This window comes from Haliotis rufescens, unplaced genomic scaffold (assembly GCF_023055435.1).
Source record: "Haliotis rufescens isolate VD_foot unplaced genomic scaffold, xgHalRufe1.0.p SCAF_6, whole genome shotgun sequence".
In the NCBI taxonomy this organism is placed as follows: domain Eukaryota; kingdom Metazoa; phylum Mollusca; class Gastropoda; order Lepetellida; family Haliotidae; genus Haliotis; species Haliotis rufescens.
This window is the reverse complement of record NW_025964334.1, coordinates 4,660,598-4,682,063: the sequence shown is the minus strand read 5'-3', so window position 1 is coordinate 4,682,063 and position 21,466 is coordinate 4,660,598. Positions and strand designations below refer to the sequence as shown.

At 40.8% G+C, this 21,466-nt stretch overlaps 1 protein-coding gene across 9 annotated transcripts in view; it reads left to right on the top strand.

Moving 5' to 3' along the window:
- Positions 1–20,829, top strand: part of LOC124120068 (pleckstrin homology domain-containing family F member 2-like) — a 51,723-nt gene extending 30,894 nt beyond the window's left edge. For all 9 annotated transcript variants that reach the window (XM_046482793.2, XM_046482791.2, XM_046482794.2 and 6 more), the window contains exons 3-9: positions 320–457; positions 1,901–1,964; positions 3,491–3,616; positions 4,480–4,589; positions 5,429–5,582; positions 12,373–12,455; positions 13,962–20,829. In XM_046482793.2, the coding sequence (XP_046338749.1) occupies positions 320–457; positions 1,901–1,964; positions 3,491–3,616; positions 4,480–4,589; positions 5,429–5,582; positions 12,373–12,455; positions 13,962–13,991 (705 nt within the window). In that variant the 3' untranslated portion in view covers positions 13,992–20,829. The remainder of the gene's footprint in view (positions 1–319; positions 458–1,900; positions 1,965–3,490; positions 3,617–4,479; positions 4,590–5,428; positions 5,583–12,372; positions 12,456–13,961) is intronic.
- Positions 20,830–21,466: the final 637 nt, after the last annotated feature.

The window sequence follows — 21,466 nt, the reverse complement described above, 5'->3', positions numbered from 1 at the left end:
TTGCTGTAGAGTTGTTCATGTGAGACTGGTGTTGTTTTGCTTGCTGTAGAGTTGTTCATGTGAGACTGATGTTGTTTTGCTTGCTGTAGAGTTGTTCATGTGAGACTGATGTTGTTTTGCTGGCATAGAGTTGTTCCTGTGAGACTGATGTTGTTTTGCTGGCATAGAGTTGTTCCTGTGAGACTGATGTTGTTTTGCTGGATGTAGAGTTGTTCCTGTGAGACTGATGTTGTTTTGCTGGCTGTAGAGTTGTTCATGTGAGACCGATGTTGTTTTGCTTGCTGTAGAGTTGTTCATGTGAGACTGGTGTTATTTTCAGCCGCTAGCCGTCCCTGGTCGTGTGCTGGTCGGAGAGGGTGTGCTCACCAAGATGTGTCGCAGGAAGCCCAAGTCCAGGCAGTTCTTCCTCTTCAATGACGTCCTCGTCTATGGAAATATACTCATTCATAAGAAAAAGGTAACAACTTTAACCTATTCTTTTCCATTCAAACGAACCCATAGAGATCCAAGGTAGAATAGGCCTTCTGCAACCAATGCTTGCAGTGAAGAGGCGATTATGGAGATCAGGTGGTCATACTCGCTGACTTGGTTGATGCATGTCATTTTATCCCAATTGCGTCGATCGATACTCTTGATGTCAATCACTGGATTATCTGGTCCAGACTCGATTATTTATAGACCACAAACATATTGCTGGAATATTGCTGAGTGCGGCGTTTAACAACAAACAACAACAGTCCATCCAACAGACAACAGATGAGATTCAACTTCTGAAGTTCCCCAATGGTTACCCAGTGCCCTCTGTGTATCTCTTTAAGGGGTGGGGGATCGGTTGACTCAGTATCAAGACGTTGCATTTCGCTTTTCAGAGTTACCTCCCTTTGGTATGACAGGGTCTTGTGATGATAAGTTTGAATCTCAAATTGACCCTGACTTTTTGTCAACACCTTACTATGCTCATTAGTTTCACCAAAGTTATAAACATCTAAGACCTGCATTACTGCAGGCTTACCTCCCACATTAAGCTGACATGCCATGATATAACTGGAATACTGTCCACCCACTCACTCATTATGGGCACTGAGTATAATTATCCCACATGACAGACGGACGGCCAGTGCACGTGACATCACATCAAACATTATGACATCATGATGTCCATGTATGGGTTTTTACAAGATGGCAACTGGCTTACAAACATTACAGCAACTGGCCAATCAGATTTATTTAAGGGTAATATGGGGCAATGGGTAGCCTGGTGATTAAAGAGTTCACTCGTCACGCCGAAGACCCAGGTTCAATTTCCCACATGCGTACAAGAAGTGAAGCTCATTTCTGGTGTCCCCTGCCATGCTGGAATATTGCTAAAAGCAGCGTAAAACCATGATTGCTCGCTCGCTCTGTTTTGTAATGTAATTCTTTCATGATGATAATTAATATGATAACAATCGTTTAATGATTCAGAAAACATACAACTTTATGGTTCCAGTGTATTGCATTTAGAGCCGTTTCGATGTAAATCTGATAACATTATCAAGCTTGAGTGATTGAAATGTCGCTCGATGTAATAAACCAAATGTTGTATCCATAAAGTTGTATGCTTTCTGATTTACTCACAAACTTCTAGAGTGGCAATCAAATGATTAATGATTGATGTGAGAGCTCCGATTATCAATATGAATATTCAGAGCAATAACCAACGTCATACGTCCTTGTCCCTTGTTGGGGCGGTGGGGTAGCCCAGTGGTTAAAGTGTTCGCTCGCCACGCCGAAGACCCGGGTTCTATTCCCGACATGGGTACAGTGTGTGAAGCCCATTTCTGGTGTCCCCCGCCGTGATATTGCTGGAATATTGCTAAATGCGGCGTATGTTTAACAGTTTTCTGTGTTTGTGTTTCAGTACAACAAACAGCACATCATCCCACTGGAGGACATCAAGCTGGACAACGTGGAGGATGAAGGAGGTGAGGGTCATAGCAACCTGTTACCATGGTTACAGGACTTGCATCATACCTGGCAATGTAGATCCTTGCTCGCAATATCGATCACTGGATAGTCTGTTCCAGATTTGGATATTTACAGTCCGCCATCATATGGCTGGAATATTGCTGACTGAGGCGTTGCACAAACAAACAAACAAACAAACCAACAAACTTTGCATTCCTACTCTGTACACTGACAGAACGTTCATTGATGTGTTGAACACTCTGGTCACCATCATTACTGACATTTCATTTTAACTGAAAACGGCAGTAAACATTTGTCGGCCCTTATTTTTGTCGCCAAAACTAACACAAGCAGAAAAGTATATCGTAATGTATATCACCAAAAACAAACTTTCTCCTGTTTGTTTACATCAATAATTAAAGACTCTACACATCCGCAGCATAACCTGATATGGTACAGATTTGTTCCACATTTTCTTGCTGCCGTCTGTTGGCTTAATATTTACCCTGAACCAATTTGCCGAATGTTAAAGGCACATTGAGGGTTTTATTTGGGTGGTTTTATAAAGTACCATTATTCGGGCTGGTACCATCCTCTATATGTTGAGGACTTACATTTCGGTAAGATCCATTCATGTTGTTTTTGTGATAGTTTGAAATTGTGAGATCAATGGGAATGGATCCCGGGGTTAGCGTAGGTTTACCTCAGTGTGAGTCCTGGAGATACAGAGGGTGGGCTGATACGTGATTAGGTTGCCTCCCTGAAAGATGTCTGTGTTGAATTTCAGCAGGTGTCTACCGATATATCAAACTATCAATGTTTTGCAATTGTTTAAACTACAATTGTACTATATCAAATTATCAATAGGAATATGAAATGCCAATGGTATTATCAATAGTATGTATAACTATTGATAGTATAAGTTGTTGCAATTAGTTATATAGATGACGTAAATTTTGTGTTGGAAAATTTCACTCTCCTGTGTGTTGATTAGCAAGGATGATGACATCTTCATTTTAGAGTTACTTACCTTTCCTTTGAGTTGCGACAGGGAGGAAAATGGCCAACTTTGTTGGCAATACTTTTTTCATTTCCATTACATTGATTAGTATAATTATCAAGCCTTAAAGTCGGTCTACTACTATTGTAAAACTATTGACAACTATGACAGTACTATTACAATAGTGTGGGTTACTATTGCAAAGTAGACACAATTTATGGATAAAAACTTCTTTAATACTGTAAAGGCGATTTTTCGGTATAGATCCTTACACCGTTTTCAAGCAAGACTGTCGGATCTATACCGAAACGTCGCCTTTACAGTACTAAAGAAGATGTTAATCATTAATTGTGTCTACTTTGTCATCCGTCAACTTCTAAGTAATGCCTATCAAACAATTAACTATTGCAATACAATCCAAACAGTGAAAATAGCCCCAATATTCATCCCTAGAATCCAACGCAGGAAACCGTTTGCTGCAGCACTAGTGTAAAGACATCTAATCACTCAAAGGTGATTAACATGAAGTGTTCCTTGTTGTAGAGCTGCACAACGGCTGGAACGTTATCAGTCCACAGAAGTCCTTCACAGTGTACGCAGCGACGGTCACGGAGAAGAAGGAATGGATGGCTCACATCCGGAAGTGTGTCAACGATCTGCTTGTAAAGCGTGAGTTCTTGTTTATCTAAGGAGGAATGTCATCCTGGTTGTTCCACATCAGAACACTGTATGACATCATCAGTGGTTGTCAGAAGAGACCTAACACACTAAGGCCTTAAAAAAATATTTAAAAGTTGGTTCTCAGGCAATGACTTTTGAAAATATATTGCAGGCGGGCAAACTCCTATTGCCCCATGACCATAACATGTGATGCACAGTAAAGCACTGCGCATGTAAAGGGAAGTAATTGTGTGCTACATGTATATTGGATCGCTTTATGTTTAAGTATAAGGATTTTTATATTTTTTTTAAATGGAAATAAAAACGAAACATGCAGCAAACTTTATGATGATGCGGGCGGTGCCTGAGAACCAAGACTATTATTTTCTTAAGCCTAACATATTGTCATTATGATGAAGTCTTTCATAGGCATTTAGAAGTTGGGAGAACATGACACTTTTTTTGATAGCAACTTCTTTTATTTTATTTATCAGGGGAATGCCTTGTAAGTGTGGAGACACAATATATATATATAAATCATGATGTTTACACACCATTCATCCCGCCTTATGTTGTGTGAACGTTTTTATCCGTAGGTAAAGTATTAAGAAAGTTAAATAATTTCAGTTTTCCTTTTATGTGAAACTGTTAGCATTGTAATTGGTTTCCCCATTTGCCTGTGTAACAAAGTGTGAGTTTGCATAGCATTTAGAAGATGTGCCAAGTGAATACACACCAATTCCTTTTCTTTCTTCATTTGGACAGTTTAGAAATAACTTTTTTAGAAAAGGTTAAAGGTTCTTAATATGAAGCAGCAGACATCCATTCAGTATTTGTTGATGCGTGAAATACGAAGGTTTTCTACCAACCAGGCGGTATTACCCAGACTTCCAGGGACGACTCCCCGGTGTGGGTGCCGGACTCCGAGGCCAGGACCTGCATGCACTGCCGCAAGTCGGAATTCTCCATTGTCAACAGAAGGGTAGGTGCTGTCACAATGAAACAGTGTCCACTGAAGCAAATGTAATCAGTGAGTGTGCAAAAACACAAAACAAAGACATTTTGCCTGAGATAAAATGAAAAAATTATTGTTCCCTGTCCTTGAACAAAATGAAAATGCTGTAAAAATCTTGAAATTGTTCGGCTCCTCTTCGGAGAGAAATTTTGATGTTTTGAGCAGTGACCAATATATTTCCAGTCTCTAGGAGAAATCCCAAGTCTCTTCAGAATATTCAGTGGCAAGGTCCCTCCCTTATTGTGGAGATTGGTGAATCTATAGATGTATGTTGATATGCAAACAGTCCACAGAACCATGTGTTGACACGCCATGGAAAAGTGTTTCTTATCAGTATATGTGATGAATTTAACAATATTCCAGAAGCCATTATAGTCCTCAAAGTTAGTTATTTTGTTAGGGAGTCATGGGGCTCCTCTCATGAATATTTTTGGAGCCAAACCTAAGTTTTAAAAGCCAACAAATATGTTAAACAAATATTGCCACCATTGTTGTCTTTTAGGCAGCCAAGTGGCAAGCAGTAGATAAATTTAGGTCACCAATCATAAATTTAAGTCGCATTATGCAACCAAAATGATCGCTACTTAGAGGGCTGTCTTAATAGCAGTTTCTTGTGCGTTTCTCATTGTTTTATCTTCATAATAAGCCTGTTTTTTTATCAAGACTTTCTGTAATGAATTTGAAAAAATTGTCAAATTAGCCAATTTGAGGAGATGCAGGCAGCCATTTTATTTTAAAAATTGACAGAAATCAGTATGCGTTCTGTCCAGTCTGCTGTTTTCACTCATGTGTGTGTCATGTTTCAGCATCACTGTCGGAAGTGTGGCATCTTGGTGTGCAACGCCTGCTCAAACAAGCGACTGATGATGCCGCAGCAGTCGTCAAAGCCGCTGCGAGTGTGCCTCACGTGCTACCACCAGATGTCCAACTCTGCCGAGGGAAGGAACAGCACAGTGGGAGGTGAGTCCGCCACCATGGACATCTTCAAGACATTTAACTCTGGCAACTCAATATTTCATTGCTGGTGTGGAAGAACTAGGGTCTCCTACAGACCCCAGAGCAGCGATAGAAACTGCCCAGTAGTCACTGCGATAAGTGTTTGGTCGTTGAGTTAAAAAACAATGAAGTTTGCTCTCAAAATATATAAAAATACTAAGGCGAGTTGATTGAAAACATCAATTTTTTACTTATCCTGCATTACTCCTTAATGCATTCACTGCTTACTTACGACAACTAGAAGGACAGCGCTGCGAAGGTCCTGGGTGAAGAAATAAAGTTGTTGTTCTCAAGTCCCAATCAGTGGCCTTCCGTCGCTGTCCTGTGACCTTGATGACACCTAAGGTCATCTTCACATCACTGCTTGTCGCAGCACAGCTAGGACGTGTCCAAGCGGAGCTCTCCTTTTGGATTAATTTTAGACCTTCAGTTTGTCTACAATCTTAAAAATTGATCTGCGATGGGTGATGTATTCTTTTCATATTACTTTCACCATGTTGTGTAGTTTTATGTGAATTAATTAGGCGTGAAAAGACGCTTGTCTTTTTTCCCGCCAAAATATTGTTGTTCGCCGCCATTTTGAATTGTGTTACAATCGTTTGCCTGCCAAGGTAGTCATATTGTTTACAATTCTCAGCTACGTATGTATAACATATTCTTATGTTCTTAAATATTACTAGCTTTGGCGTAACAGTGAGTTGCGTATACTAAAATTATTGTATACTTTTTCAACTCGTTAAAAATATGGTTGCCGATAGATTAATATAAAATCTACGGCTTTCTTCCAGTCCCGCTTCATCAACAATTCTTTTATTGCGTACCTATGTTTATGCGATTAAATAGTTTTTTGTTGGTATTTTTGGTTTTACATTGAGTTGCGTATATGAACTATTGTATACTCTTGCAACTCGTAGTTTTTGCCGATAGATTATTGTTCAATTCTATGGCATTCTTCCAGTACCGCCTCATCAACAATGGCGTAATTGTGTTTGTTTTAAACATATTTTATTGACATATATGGTCAACGGGATTGGGCAAAAGTTATCCAACTTAGGTGACCCTTTCCCTACTCTATATGTACAGACATTGAATATACATATATATATATGTAATTGTGTAACTTATGATTGAGAGTGGTATTAATTGTCGTGGGAAAAATCTTACAAAGATTATCATCCACGTTGTTTGGTTTGCGCGCAGATGTGCTCTCCAAACCCTAAATGAAAATATAAATACCCTTGGTTTACATTGGGTTGCGCATACAAAAATATTGTATATCCTTGCAACTCATAAATTTGCCGATAGATTAGTGTTCAAATTCTTCGGCACTCTTCCAGTATTATCTCATCAACAAGGGTTTCATTGCGTAACATACCTTTGAGCTTTTTACTAATTGTCGTGGAAAAAACCTTACAAGATTATCATCCACGATTGGTTGGTTTGCGAGCGGATGTGCTCTCCAATCTCTAAATGTAAATAGCCTTGGTTTACATTGAATTGCGTATATAAAAATATTGTATACCCTTGCAATTCGTAATTTTGCCAATAGATTACTGTTCAATTCTACGGCATTCTTCCAGTACCATTTCTTCAATGGTTTAATTGCGTAACATAATTATGTTTGCTCGGTGTACATATTGTCGTGGAATAATCGCCCAAAGCTCTTTATCCACGGTCATAGGCATGCACGTAGATGTGCTCGCCAAAATTCAAAATGTAATTTTTATGTAAATCTCTAATCCAACGAGTTTACTATATAAAAGCAGATTACTCACAATCATATTTTGCAGTTATTCCGTCGTGAGACGAGAGGAATGTCACTATCGCAGAATAGCGAATGACATATGGTTCTGTCATTACCACCCAACCGTTATTATCGGCAGGTATTATGACGACTGTGATTGCAGAAGTACACCATCCACCGAAATCAACAATACCGGAGGATTTTGTGAGTATCGTAACTGCTCCTATTTTTTCAGCCGCCGGACACTTCCAGATACATGTATAATAATCTGTGACGTCGGCGACAGCACCAGCACCAGCGTATCGAGATGCTATGATGGGGGTAGATTTGTGTCTGATTTATCTGCGCCGAGCGCAGCACTTGACTACAACCCAAGCACTTCTATTACGCAAGTGGCGCACGATCAGCTTAGCGCTGTTCCAACATATCCAGCATAGACCTGCGCCGAGCGCAGCGTCTGACTGATACCCAAGCGCTCCTATCACGCCAGTGACGCACGATCAGCTTAGCGCTGTTCCAACATATCCAGCATAGACCTGCGCCGAGCGCAGCGTCTGACTGCTACTCAAAGCGCTCCTATTACGCAAACGTCGCACGATCAGCTTAGCGCTGTTCCAACATTCCAGACCTGCGCTGAGCGCAGCGTCTGCGTATCAATCAAGGTCTCTACAATGACGTTAGCCCAAGGCTTACAGTGTACTCGGTTACGTAACCGGCACATGATCAGCTTAGCACATGTACCCGATTGGGAAGCAGACCATCTCGTGTCAGTAACGCCCTCCCCTGATAACAGGGTAAATAAGAGGGACACCACGAGGTCATTGGAGGAAGCCTCCTCCAAAACTCACATTTGCTCCGTGATTTAAGCGACCAATATCGTCAATGTTTGCAGTGGATCAGAATCTATTAGAGGATAACCCTATCTGATTAGATCACTTCCAAACTATGGTGTTTTTCCTACAGCGTCAGTTTGACCACAGGAAAATTGAGACCGTTCTGACGGTGATTACCGTTACACCCAAGACTTTATAGCGTTTCCAACTGAGATGCTGGTTTCAAGGGCAGTCTATTACGTCAACCTTGATCATCTACTCCCCTGTTCAACGAACAGATCGCAGACACGCACGTCAAGTTCCCAAAAAGCTTGGAAAGTCCAAGTCAGGGAATTATAAGCCTAGACGCGCGTTTCTCAGGGAAGACCAGCATTCCCTTACTGAGAAAGGGAGTTGCAGAGACAAGTCTCAAGGACGATTTCGTACTTATCGCACTATATCATGGTGTCCGTATAAGGGTAGAGTTAACCCCACCGTTGACCACAGTTTGATTGGGAAAATCCAACATAGACATACTGTTGGTAAGAAGAGCTGTAGAGTGGGTTCACAACCCAGTCTTTACTCCGGGGTTTTATCCTCACACCTACCTGGTACTCATGAAGGACCCAGACAAGATGAGAATGATCCACAATCTCTGTGTTCAACGAACGTTTGATTCTTCATCAGTCTCGACTATCCATCCCAACCGTAGACTTTTCAGGTCCAGTTCATTGGGGTTCACTACCAATGGTAGTATTTCCCATTTGACATGTCAGTGACACTTGTGGCTATTTACAGGAGTAATGAAGCCAATAACTATCTACACGTGACGAACACTTGGTTCGAGTCGTAGATGGAGGGCGATCTACTGTATCATCAACACATGTCAATAACTGGGATAGACAATCAACGAGGCGAAGTCGGGAGTATTCTCCTTCCTATTGACTTCAGTTCATAGGAGACCTGTTTAAGACAGACCAGGATATCCTATCTGTACCGAGGGACAGATGGCACAAGTTTCTACTTCTTTTGTCATCTACTCTACACCAACCACACACACTTCGCCAGTGGCAAGTGTTGCTAGGGTTAATCACCTCGGCACAGGAGTTAACTAGCATGGGCCGCTTACAACAGCGACCAATTCAATTTTTTCCTGAACCCTTACATCAGGAGTCAGGATCCACTCAAGGCCATCACTCTACCAACTAAGCTAGAGCCTTGCCTCAATTTGTGGCGCTGAATGTCTGCGGAGTCTGTTTATTTGGGTTTTCCCCGAATACACACCTGTTTGTGGACGTCCCCTTTCAGGGGTGGAGTCTTCACTTACAAGACCAGATAAGCTCAGGGCTATGGCCCGGCGCACAATGGAAGTGGCACATAAACAACTTGGAGTTGGAAGCTTTAATTCTGGCTATATCACATTGGCAGAATCAACTACAGTTAGCCCGACTCGCTATATCCACAGACAACAGCACTGCGGTGTGGTGCCTGTGCAATCGGGGAACAACACACTCCCACTCTCCACTTCTAAGGACATTCAGATTTCTTCCATCTAGTGGATCGGCTGTGACTAAGGTTCATAGTTCAGCACATCCCCGGATGTAGAAACATGCTGGCCGATACTTTATCACGTCCAGACAGGGTGGCTCCCACTGAGTGGAAATTTCTCACAGAAGCATTCCAGTTACTGCTTCAGGAATTCAGGCAACCAAACATTGACTTGTTTATTACTTGCCTAGGCCACCAACTCATGACGTATATCTCCCCGTTGCCGGATCCGCAGACTTGGGCGGTGGACGAGTTCAGTATCACTTGGGAAGGGCAAAGAACTAAAACTCTTCTGCCACCACTTTTACTTCCCAAGGTGCTACAGGGGATCAAGGAGACAAGGTATCTCGATCTCTCCTTTGGTCGCACCATGGTAACCGGCGAGAGGGTAGTTCGTCAAGCTCGGAAAAATCTAAAACGATTCACTTCCCCTCTCACAGTGGTCCAACCTACTCATCCACCCTCAACAGAAAATTGCCTCACCCAACGTCTGCACGCAGGGTTCGTCTTTAAAAGGCGTTTAAGTGCGAAGGGTTATTTCGACACGGGCAGCAAAGCTATAGCTTTAGTTCATCGTTACTCTCCCAGAGACGACGATGACAAGTGGGGATCACTTGAGACTTTTTACAGGGAAGAAAAGAATCAAGACCCTACGATTGCGTCACAATTCCTAGAGGAATACCTCCTACATTGCGTACCCAAAAACACTTGGAAGGTAGCACCATTACTACGTAATTGGCTGCAATTATCTTAGTGTTGGCCGTTTCCGGAAAATCACAGTGTGATTAAGGTCACGGAACTACAGGCCATATTATGCTCATTCAGGTTTGAGGATCAGAAGGCCAAGTTCCAGCCACCTGATTGGGACTTGAACGTGGTACTTCGAGGTTTGCGAGGGCCCCCTTCGAGCCCCTCATTGCATCCTCATTTTCAAGCTCCTTCCCAGCGCGTGACACCTTCGTTACACTCTCGGTATAGTATAGAGAGCTCCGCGAACGGGCTATCGCTGTGAGGAGCTTGGACATCACCAAGGAAACAATGGTTTCTCTTGGCATTAGCAATGGCGGTACGGGTGAGCGAACTACATGTGATCGACTCAACCCGGATCCGTTTTGAGCATGGGACGCACGGAACGGGACATCTAGGGTTATGCTGGGATTTTATTGCTAAAATCTACTACCAGGCCAACCCGACCGTTCTTCACCATCCCACCGATATCGACTATTGTGGGAATCGTACATGGTGAAATTCTCCTGGGCTCGGTGCGAGCAGTTCGAGTTTTCATTCGACGCTCCAAGACAAGGCGTGGTTCGTCCACGACAGAAGTTAGTCGCATAATCGCAAACACCATATCTATATGGTTACGCGCAGTAATCCTTCAGGCCTACGAGATCATCAAACGGAACTCGCCGAGAGCGAATTACCCTCAAGATCTCAAGGTGTCAGCCTTACCAGGGCTCAACACGGCAATTGTGGTTTTGGAACAATCACGGAAGGATATTTCTGGAGATTCGACACATATTTTCGTTAGTCATAACCTTCGCGTTGTGACTCTCGAGGATGTCGAAGACGTTCGAAGTTTGGCCCTCTGGTTGTTATCCTGCAGATTGCCAACCACTGACGCAAATAATGAACTCGCCCTATACAGAGCCAGTCAACTTCCATGTGCAGTCACCAGTGGAAGAATATTAGACAATCTTGTTTGTCAGCGACGGCTCTATGACGCAGTAAGTAAAGAATTAGCTGAATAGCTATTATTTTCTTTATTACTAAGCGTGTATAGGGAATTTCTCTTTAATTCCTTTGTTCAATGTTTTTGATTTTTGAACAACCCTACCGTAATGGCGTTTTTGTCTGAACTTTTCCGCTTCACGGTTTATCGACCAATGGGGTCGTATTGCAGGGTGTGAATTATTGAGGTTTCTGTATTCTGAAGGTTTACCCACCTCCAAACCGTCCGATACAGATGCATTAAGGAGTAATGCAGGATAAGTAAAAAATTTAGTAAAATCTAAATATTTTTTACATTTGTATACTTATCCTGCATTACTACGCTTAAGGCCCACCCGTCGTTAGACTTGCCTCCCCACTTTGGCTTCAGAAACCTCAAAAGTATGTTTTTCTAAGAGCTTGGGCGACAGGCAGTGATGTGAAGATGACCTTAGGTGTCATCAAGGTCACAGGACAGCGACGGAAGGCCACTGATTGGGACTTGAGAACAACAACTTTATTTCTTCACCCAGGACCTTCGCAGCGCTGTCCTTCTAGTTGTCGTAAGTAAGCAGTGAATGCATTAAGGAGTAATGCAGGATAAGTATACAAATGTAAAAAATATTTAGATTTTACTAAAACTTAGCTTCTTTGTTGGAATAATTTCAGAGTAAATTCAACAGACAATGGCTGCAGCCACAGCAGTAACCACGTTTTCAGAACACAGATGTTGATTTTGTTAAACATTCTCTGATTGGACGAGCCATATGTGTGATAGTCCACTCCTATATAGCACAGAAAAGATGGCTTAAAATGGCAAGGTTGAAACTAGACTTTGATGTAGGCAAGTGGACACGCTTGCTTTGGGAAGATGACTTTGATCACTTCCACTTGCATTGGTGGCTACACGCTACTTACACTTATCTGTTGGTTGTTCCAGTGCCGGACCAGGCTCGCCTCAACGATTCATCAGGAGAGGAATCATCAGATGATGACGATGAGTCTGGGGCTTTGTCAAACCAGGTGAGCTAAGTCTTCGTCTCTCATCCAGACCCTGAAACAAAATTATAGAAAAACTCCAAAGCAAGTATACAATACTTTGGTAATGTTAGTATTCTTCTGAGAATAACAGGGCGGTTGGGTAGCCTAGTGGTTAAAGCGTTCGCTCGTCACGCCGAAGACCCGGGTTCGATTCCCGACATGGGTACAATGTGTGAAACCCATTTCTGCTGTCCCCCTCCATGATATTGCTTGAATATTGCTAAAAGCGGCGTAAAACCATACTCACTCACTCACTCACTTTGAGAATAACAATTTTCTGGCTCATTTCTATTTCATTTTAGGAGACAATTTAACAAAAATATCTTGGAATATTTAATATTTAGAGATTAGATGTTATGGGTTGTCTAAGAGATTCCAAGTTGCCATACTGCCGAAGGATAAGTTGGTAGGGACAGAGTATTATCTCGTCCAACTGATGACCAATATTTCATTCAGAGAAAGTGTTAATGAATTACAGAAATTATACTCCATAAACCCTCCATGGAGATTCTTCAGAAGAATAGGCCCCAGAACCCAATTCTCTGACTACTCTTATGTACTGTGGCAATTCGGGGTTAGAACGGTACCCATCAAGCTAATCTTGCTGTGAGAGGCGACTGAATGGATCGGGTGCTTAGGCTCAGTGATAACATCATACTCTAGTGTGGGACAGTGCTCATAATATCAATCACTGGTCAGCGTCAGAAATTCCTTATACTCCTCGCCAAACTGCCTAATAGGTATCATAAGGATTAGTAGAAATTTTCCCTAAGGAATTTGCTATACTAGTATGTTATCATTATGAGGACTAGTGGACTAAAACTGTTTCTATCGTTGCTGGTTTCTGGTTGTTTGGTCCACTGAAATGCTAACGATGGTTTGACCCGGTACGTGTGTCCTGTCGTGGGAGGTTGCTCATGCTCTCAGCTACTGGTTTTCGAGGTTCAGGGTTGATATTTACATAGTGCATTGGTGTAGCCTTAAACTGCTCAAACTGCACTGTAAAACAGTCGCTTCAGAATTGACACCAATAGTTTTGGCATTTGTGGAGAGATAGATGTATACAAAGTGTGCACACTGGTTTGAAGGAGTCGAACTCCATCAATGCGTCTTGCAAAAGACCAGGGTACGTTTCCCCACATGGGTACAATGTGTGAAGCCCATTTCTAGTGTCCCCTGTTGGATATTGCAGGAATATTTTTAAAGCAGCGTAAAACCATACTCACTCACTCACTCACTCACTCACTCAACATAAATGCAAAAATATTTTGAAGTTAATTTTTATAACTAAATACATCAAAAATAATATTTTCACAATCGGTGACAACATTTTATGCAATAATGCTACAGAGTAGTCTGTTTGTGGTCGGGGCATAGATTATTCTTTTCGGTTCAATGAATTGCTTGCAATGTGTTTTTTATTCATCCCTTTCATCTGCTTATTTGACATTTGTCTCAGTGTATATACTCTCTCTTTCTGTCTTTCAGAATCAGTTTCAAACATACGGAAGCGAATAGTCCCAGCAACGGCACAAAAAGGACAAATATATTTTTGTGACACAACAATCCAGTGCAGGTTTAGCCTGATGGATCTCCTTTTACACCGTGCAGCAGCTGTAGAATAAGTACTATTTTCCTGCCTACTTGTCACAACCAGGCTTTGGGCAACAGTAGAGATAAAACACTGTCTTGGTTTTATCACAACATGTAGTGGGTATTACTTAGGTATCTGACAGACTTTCAAGTGGCTTGTTTGATTGTTGTGGAGAAATATATGCTTCAACGTTTGTATTTAACTTATTGAATCAACAAATGATTGATAGTTTGAAGGTGTGTAGTCTTGTACTGCTGAACAGTGAAAAGCTTGCAGATGTTGCTGACAGTGGATACCAGGAGTTACCAGGATTTGCCGGGATTTGCCAGGATTTACCAGGATTTGCCAGGATTTGCCAGGAGTTACCAGGATTTGCCAGGAGTTACCAGATTCACCTGACAGGCATTCAAGTACCTTTAGAATTCAAGAACACTTGAATATGAACTATTTGGAAGACCTTGAAGTTCCAACAATATATCTGATTATTGTATATTTAACTTTGTATCAGTTGTTAACGATGTATATGTATTTGTCATTATAGGTATGGAAATACAAGGGGCACAAAGTTGGTGATCAAATTGTTGTTTATGCTTTGGATTTGACATCATGTTAATCAAAGCAACACAGTATGTCAAGCTAACTTCCTCATGAGGTGTGGCAAAACAGCGTTAAACCCAACTCACGAACTCACTCCCGAGTTGTGGTCAGTTGGGCCGGTAGACAGTGCTGTTGATATCACATTAAGGTTCACTTCCCCCGTTGAAGAAGACAAACCAGTTGTGTTTACCATCTTCAATATGGCTAAGGGTAAGAAATGGTGGGTAGATAATAAAATGTTTTCTAATATATTACCACATATGTACAGTGTGTGAAAGGTGAATTATAGTTATTTGGCCTGGCTGGAAACTAACAGTAGTCCTGTTGGAACGGATGTGGGTCTCATGACAGATGTGAAATACTCGGTATGACTCAGTCAGGCAGGTGTTTTCTTCACCTGTCTAGAGCTGCACAGAGATAGCTGAGTCGGCAAGAATGTAACCATGGCGTATTGATAGAATAGTCTGTAGGGAACCTTACAAGGAAGTAAGTTATTTAACTTTAAATGGCTTTGCTGTATATGTGTACAGAATATATGTTCCAACACTAAGGATTTCATCGCTTGGTGATCTTTATACATGAAGTTATGTTTTGCCCTTGAACTGTTTTTCATGTGACCCATCCTTGCTGTGTACAAAAATCATACAAGAGTTACCTGCCCTTGCTGTGTACAAAAATCATACAAGAGTTACCTGCCCTTGATGTGGACAGAAATCTGATTAGAGTTACCTGCCCTTGCTGTGGCCAGATGTAGAATTAGCTTTACCCTCCCCTACTTGTTGCAATGCCTTTTTATGTAGAAACGTCTGAACAAATTACTTGCCCTTGATGTGTTAAAAAGAAAGGAAAAGGAATGGAAAATGAATTGGATGGAAAAGAGACACAAAACACTGTATTTTGGTTGTTTTAGACATGTCCTTATTAATTAAAAGTTGTCATAAATAAACGATCTGGGTCTCCAAGTGGTGCTGGGGTGATGGGAAGTGGTTAGTGCATGTCAAGGACACAGGTGAACTTCACAACATGGGTACAATGTGTAAGGCCCACTCTTGCCGCCATGTTGCTGGATTAGAAGTGGCACAAGGCCCGTCTCACTCTCTCTGATTGCTGCAGACTATGCCAGAATACTGTTCAGTTCAGGAACATAAGTCTGACTGACCAAATGGATGTAGTATTTTGAATTTTTTTGTGCACATTGTACCCATGACATGAAGTGAACGAACACAGTGTCGGACTCACAGTCAACTTGCTCTTTGTCTGAAAGCATCGTACATCTTTTCCTTTCGCGTAAGTTCAAGTCAGCTATCTGAAAATGTTCATCACTGAATAGATGTTGAAATGTTGTATGAACCATGAAGAATAATGGCTGCATACTTCTGTGACCTTCTGTGTTCTCGCTTTGGCTTTTCGTAAATGAAATACGAGACTTAATACATCTACTGTTTCATGTTATTTTCAAGACTTTTATACGTACATACCATATCAGAGTAATATGTCATGTGACATCATTTGTACAATGTTCATGTAGGAGTCTAAATGAGAAACAAGTAAAAACCCAGTGGAATTATTCCTATTTTTTACTTATCCTCCATTACTCCTTAATGCATTTACCGTTTACCTTGCGACAACAACCACCAAATAAAGTTGGAGAGCCAAGCGAGACACGTCCCTGCAGGTCGGTGACAAGCAGTAATATGACCTTGTGTGACATATCATCAAGGTCACATGACAGCAGGATGGTCCTACAAAAAGCGGGATTTGAGATGGAAACAGCTTTTTTTCTCTTTCACCCAGGACCATCGCTAGGTTCTGTCGTAGGTTAAGCAGTAAATGCAGGATAAAAAAGCAAATGTGAAAAATATAAGGATTTTACGAAAATTGTTGAGAAATAAACAAATGTGTTTGAGTTCGTATTCATGCAAGTCATTACAATTTTCAATGCAGCACTATAAAACTTGGACTCTTTTAGCACCAACCAAAAATGAAATTGGATCGTGGAATATATTAGATATATTGTTTGGATTCTTCTCATCCACTTCGTCCCATCAACCACTGGTGTAGATGTAGAATAATGAAAAAATATTATATTTAATCTTATCCTGCCTCCTACACATGCATTAGTATGAGTCAGGATAAGTATAAATGATATTTTTACTCTAAAAACTACACTTTTATCCAATAATTGCTAATGAAGATGCAAAGTCAGTTTATGAGAATCAGTCTATATTAAGTTCATTGCTTACTGGTTTAGAGTACAAGATGTGGTGATTGTTTTTGAAAGATTTATACTGCAGCAAATATTGTATGACCTTAATGCAGCAACTTGATACTGGATGCATGACTGCAGCCCACGTCCAGCTGCTTGTGCCTTATCCTCTCACGGTGGAGTCGTGTGTCGTCAAATGGCATCTGTTGGGCTCCAGATGGGTCAGCTATTGATCTTAACAGGAGTTAGTTGTAAGGTAGTGGCATGGGTTATGTCCCTTTGTAGTACCTGGATCTGCTGGACATTCACTCAGGTTCAGCATGTAGTGAACATCTAGGACCTGCGTCCGATCCACTTCTCCCAGGTTAGAATGAGACGCTGAAGTGCTGCTCACTGCAGTGTTGAACACATCTCACTCCTGGTTGATAGAAGGAAGAGTTGCGTCCCCTCCCTGGAGCTGCAGCAATCAGATCACATATCTCACTCTATAATTCCTGCAGTCATATAGCTTCAGTATTGCTGAAAGTGGCATAAAACCATACTCACTCACTCACTCACTCACTCACTCACTCACTCACTCACTCACACACCCACCCACCCACTCACTCACTCACTCACTCACTCACTCACTCACTCACTCACTCACTCACTCTTTAAGTCTTCAAGCACTGTACATTCACTAGTGTCTGTATTATGCCACAATAACTTAATTATTACATTTTCTTCCAAGTTAGGGGATTGGGTGCCGTTGTACAAAACCATCTTAGCACTACGACTGTCGTAAGTCTATGTTAAGGTATGGGAGTTACGATCACCTTAGCGCTAAGATCGCTTTCTACAACAGCACCCTGACCACTGAATGTTATGGAGGGGGACTGGGTTTTGTAAGAGTATTTTTTTCCGGTCACAGCTTCAGGTCAGTTATTGAAAGGAGCCTATCAATTTTGGGGGACCCTCAAATTTTTCAGTGCGGTCGGGTAGCCTAGTGGTTAAAGCGTTCGCTCGTCAACGCCGAAGACCCGGGTTCGATTCCCAACATGGGTACAATGTGTGAAGCCCATTTCTGGTTTCCCCCGACGTGATATTGCTGGAATATTGCTAAAAGCGGCGTAAAATCAAATTCACTCACTCACTCAAATTTTTCAGGACACCTGGTGAACAAATGAGGCCAATTTATTTTTTTGGATTTGTTTTTTTAAAACAAATCCAATATCTCCCCAAAATTGAATGCTCCATCCCAAACTGAAAGGGGTTATTTGTTATGCATCATTTGTCCAGATATGTACCGGTAAATCAAAAAGCTGTGACCTGTCACAAGCTCTGGCTGGGAAGAAAGTCTCATTATTAACTTGTTGTGGCCTTATGGTAGGGGCTATGATCTCATATCACCCAGGGCTCCATGTCCTGAGGTTGTGGATAGTTCAGTGATTGGTCGTATGGCATTATTTCCTTATAAGGTTGCCTCTGTCGGCGATGTATCATTGTTTCCTACAGGAAGGAGGTAGCCAGCCACGTGTGGACATTGTAGTCACTGTAGCCCCTGTTCACCTCGCACAATGAATCATATATGTCATCATCTTACACTCAGTCATGATCAAAATATATCAACTTTCTCATCTGTAGTTTAGAGTTTTGTAAGTGAAATTGTTTCGTATTTGTTTCCTTGTGTTTTGTATTTTGATACTTGAATACAACTTTTGTACATGTCGTGTATGTATTGGCTAACATCACACAAATTTTGGTGCAAGGTATCCTTTGGAGTTCAGTGGAGTCTGTTGAGAAGACAAATGTATTTCAGTCTTACTCAAGCCAAAGTATCCCTGTATATAAAACAATTGTATTTACACTGAAATCTGAGGAATGCCTCTGAAGACGTGTCACCGGTCATCTAAAGATTCTAAATAATCTCCAATGAATATTTTATTCTTAAACCAACTGAGAATACCTAATGTGTACACAACTTTTTGTCACTGAAAGACTGGATGACTTCCCCTAAAGTTGTGCATGTCTGCAACTGTTTGTTGTGGCTTAAAAATAAGAGAATTGGTTCTCAGGCAATGACTTCGGAAAATATAGTGTTGGTGGATGGTAGATTTTGCTGTTGTTGCTTGCTCAAACTTTTATGTAACCAAATAAACAGTTGTGTACCATCAACCTGGGAAAGGGCCTCCCTACATATACAAGCATACAAACTCTATTGCCACCATGACCATAACACGAGATGCACAGTACAGCAGTGCGCATGTAAAGGGAAGTAACTGTGTGGTATTTGGATCGCATTGTTTTTAAGTATTAAGATTTCTAAATATTTTTTGAAAATGGAAATAAAAACAAAATATGCAGCAGACTTTATGATGATGTGGGCAGTGCCTGTGAATCGACTATTATTTTTCCAGTCTGTACTGTCAAAATTTATCAAGAGCTATGCATGGATGATTCAGACAGTATTTGTGCTCAGAGAATTGCAATCCCATGTTAGCTGTATGGAAGCCATATTGAAAAACGCATTTTGGCCCATGACCCAGGAGTCAGAATGTGTATCAAATATCTGATTTGATCATGCAGTAAATGAGAACAATATACTCATCGGAGGAAATAAGTGAACAGTTCTGACATGTGTTGAGCAGGCAGTTTATGAAGTGAAAATTATTAAAATTAAGATTTTTTGTTTCTCAGTAACACCCACTCCTATAATTGACCCAACCCAAAATATCTTTTTTGGTTTTAAGAAACAACTTTTTATACTCAAATTTCGTTTTGGCACTTGATTCCAACTTTTTGCATGCACCATGCAATGGCGACCATGGACACCCTATTCAGTCAGTTTTAAAAAGTATCATGAGGAACATGAATGAAAAAAGGATTTTTTTAGCTGACCTTGACATTATTCAGCAATATGGCTCAACGGTTCCTTTAGATATACCATCTGTGTATGTTGTAGGTTTTTTCAAATGTAATTGATATCTACATTGATGCAATTTTGATGTATATGCATGATAGGAAATTTTCAAGTTGTTACAAATGTGATCGCTTCCGATACTTTTGCAAGTTCACAAGAACCAATGTTGCACCTTGGTCATTCATTCCAGGGGTCCGCAGTTCTGATAACCTTCCTTATAAGGGAACTCCATTCAGTTTGGAAAACACCCTTTTTTTAATGACTAGCAGCTCACGTGTTGGTCAGCTTGTCCAATGCAGAAGCCAGAAAACGGCAAACGACTGAAACTTTGATCTTCTTATCAGTAATTCTTTTCATAATTGCAATTGAAATTTTGAAAGATGATTTATTTTGAAAATTGGTAATATGACATCTGCCAGAATTGGTGCATTTACTGGGATGCAATCCACCATCTTTCTCTGGGTCATTGGGGAAATAATTGCGGGATACCCACGATCGTGCAGATGTGGTGCATCACTTATTGTAGCTGTTGATCATCCTAATCTTCAGTTTCCAGAAACAGGTGTGATTTTACCTTCCAATGACAGCTGCACCTTCGCCAACACTTATGCATAAAACAATGTCGTTCCTCATTGAGAAATATGCAACATTCAGGCGAGCCGATGTACACGCCTTTATCATGTTCTTGTCATTACAGTACCTACAGAGAAAAGAGTTGTTAAGTATCAAGATAGACTAATTTTTCCATAGATAGACCTAGGAATTGATAGACCTGTTTGTTGAAATGTGTGATTTATTTATGATTTAGTTAACATTCCATGGTTTTATTTTGTAGTTTAGTATTTATTACGGTATATGACATAATAAGCGCTCAGGGCACTCTTAAAATAAGAAATAGGAATTAGAAATAGAATTTTGGTGAATAAAAAACAAAACAGAGTTGAAAGATCGTAAATTTCGTCGTTTATGCTGACAGCCTGAATGATACAAAAGAAAAGTCTGTGCGTATTATACACGAAAAACATATTTATCAGAATTGAATTGCTTGTAGTTAAGGTAGCATATAACACACAAATGTGTATTATACATGAATAAATAAGTCTTGTGTACATTGATCAATCAGAAGAGGTGCCAATTGGGATTGTTCACCAGCCAGTATAGTAGCAAATATTGCTGTGGGCGCTTATTAGAGCGGGGCGCTTATTACGTCGAATACCGTATCCTATTGTGGAGTGAATATTTTCATCTGGTTGATATTTGAAATTCCTCTATCCTGTCAGTTGAGGAGAGTGACAATGGCACCTCCAATATATCCCCTGAGAACAGGTACTGTAAATAGAAGGAAATATGTGTGCCTTACCATTTCTGTATACAATGTATAATAGTCAAGTGTTTGCTGAACAACTCTGTCAAATTTATCACTGCTTGTTATAAAATCATGCCTCCAAATGGAGTTAGGAAAGTTTAAAGGGGAAGTGTACACGCAAAAATCACTTTCTTTCTTTTTCTAAACAAAACGCAATTTTAGAATTAATTAGTATCTGTGTTTGAAAATATACACTCATTTTTTTCACAGTGAAAGTAGGAAGCTCACAATAGTGTGAAAATGATATGCCGTTATGAGGCCTTCGTTTTTCGAGCTAAACAGGCCTGAGTTATCCCCCTTAGATTATGACGTAATTGGTGCCAATTCAACT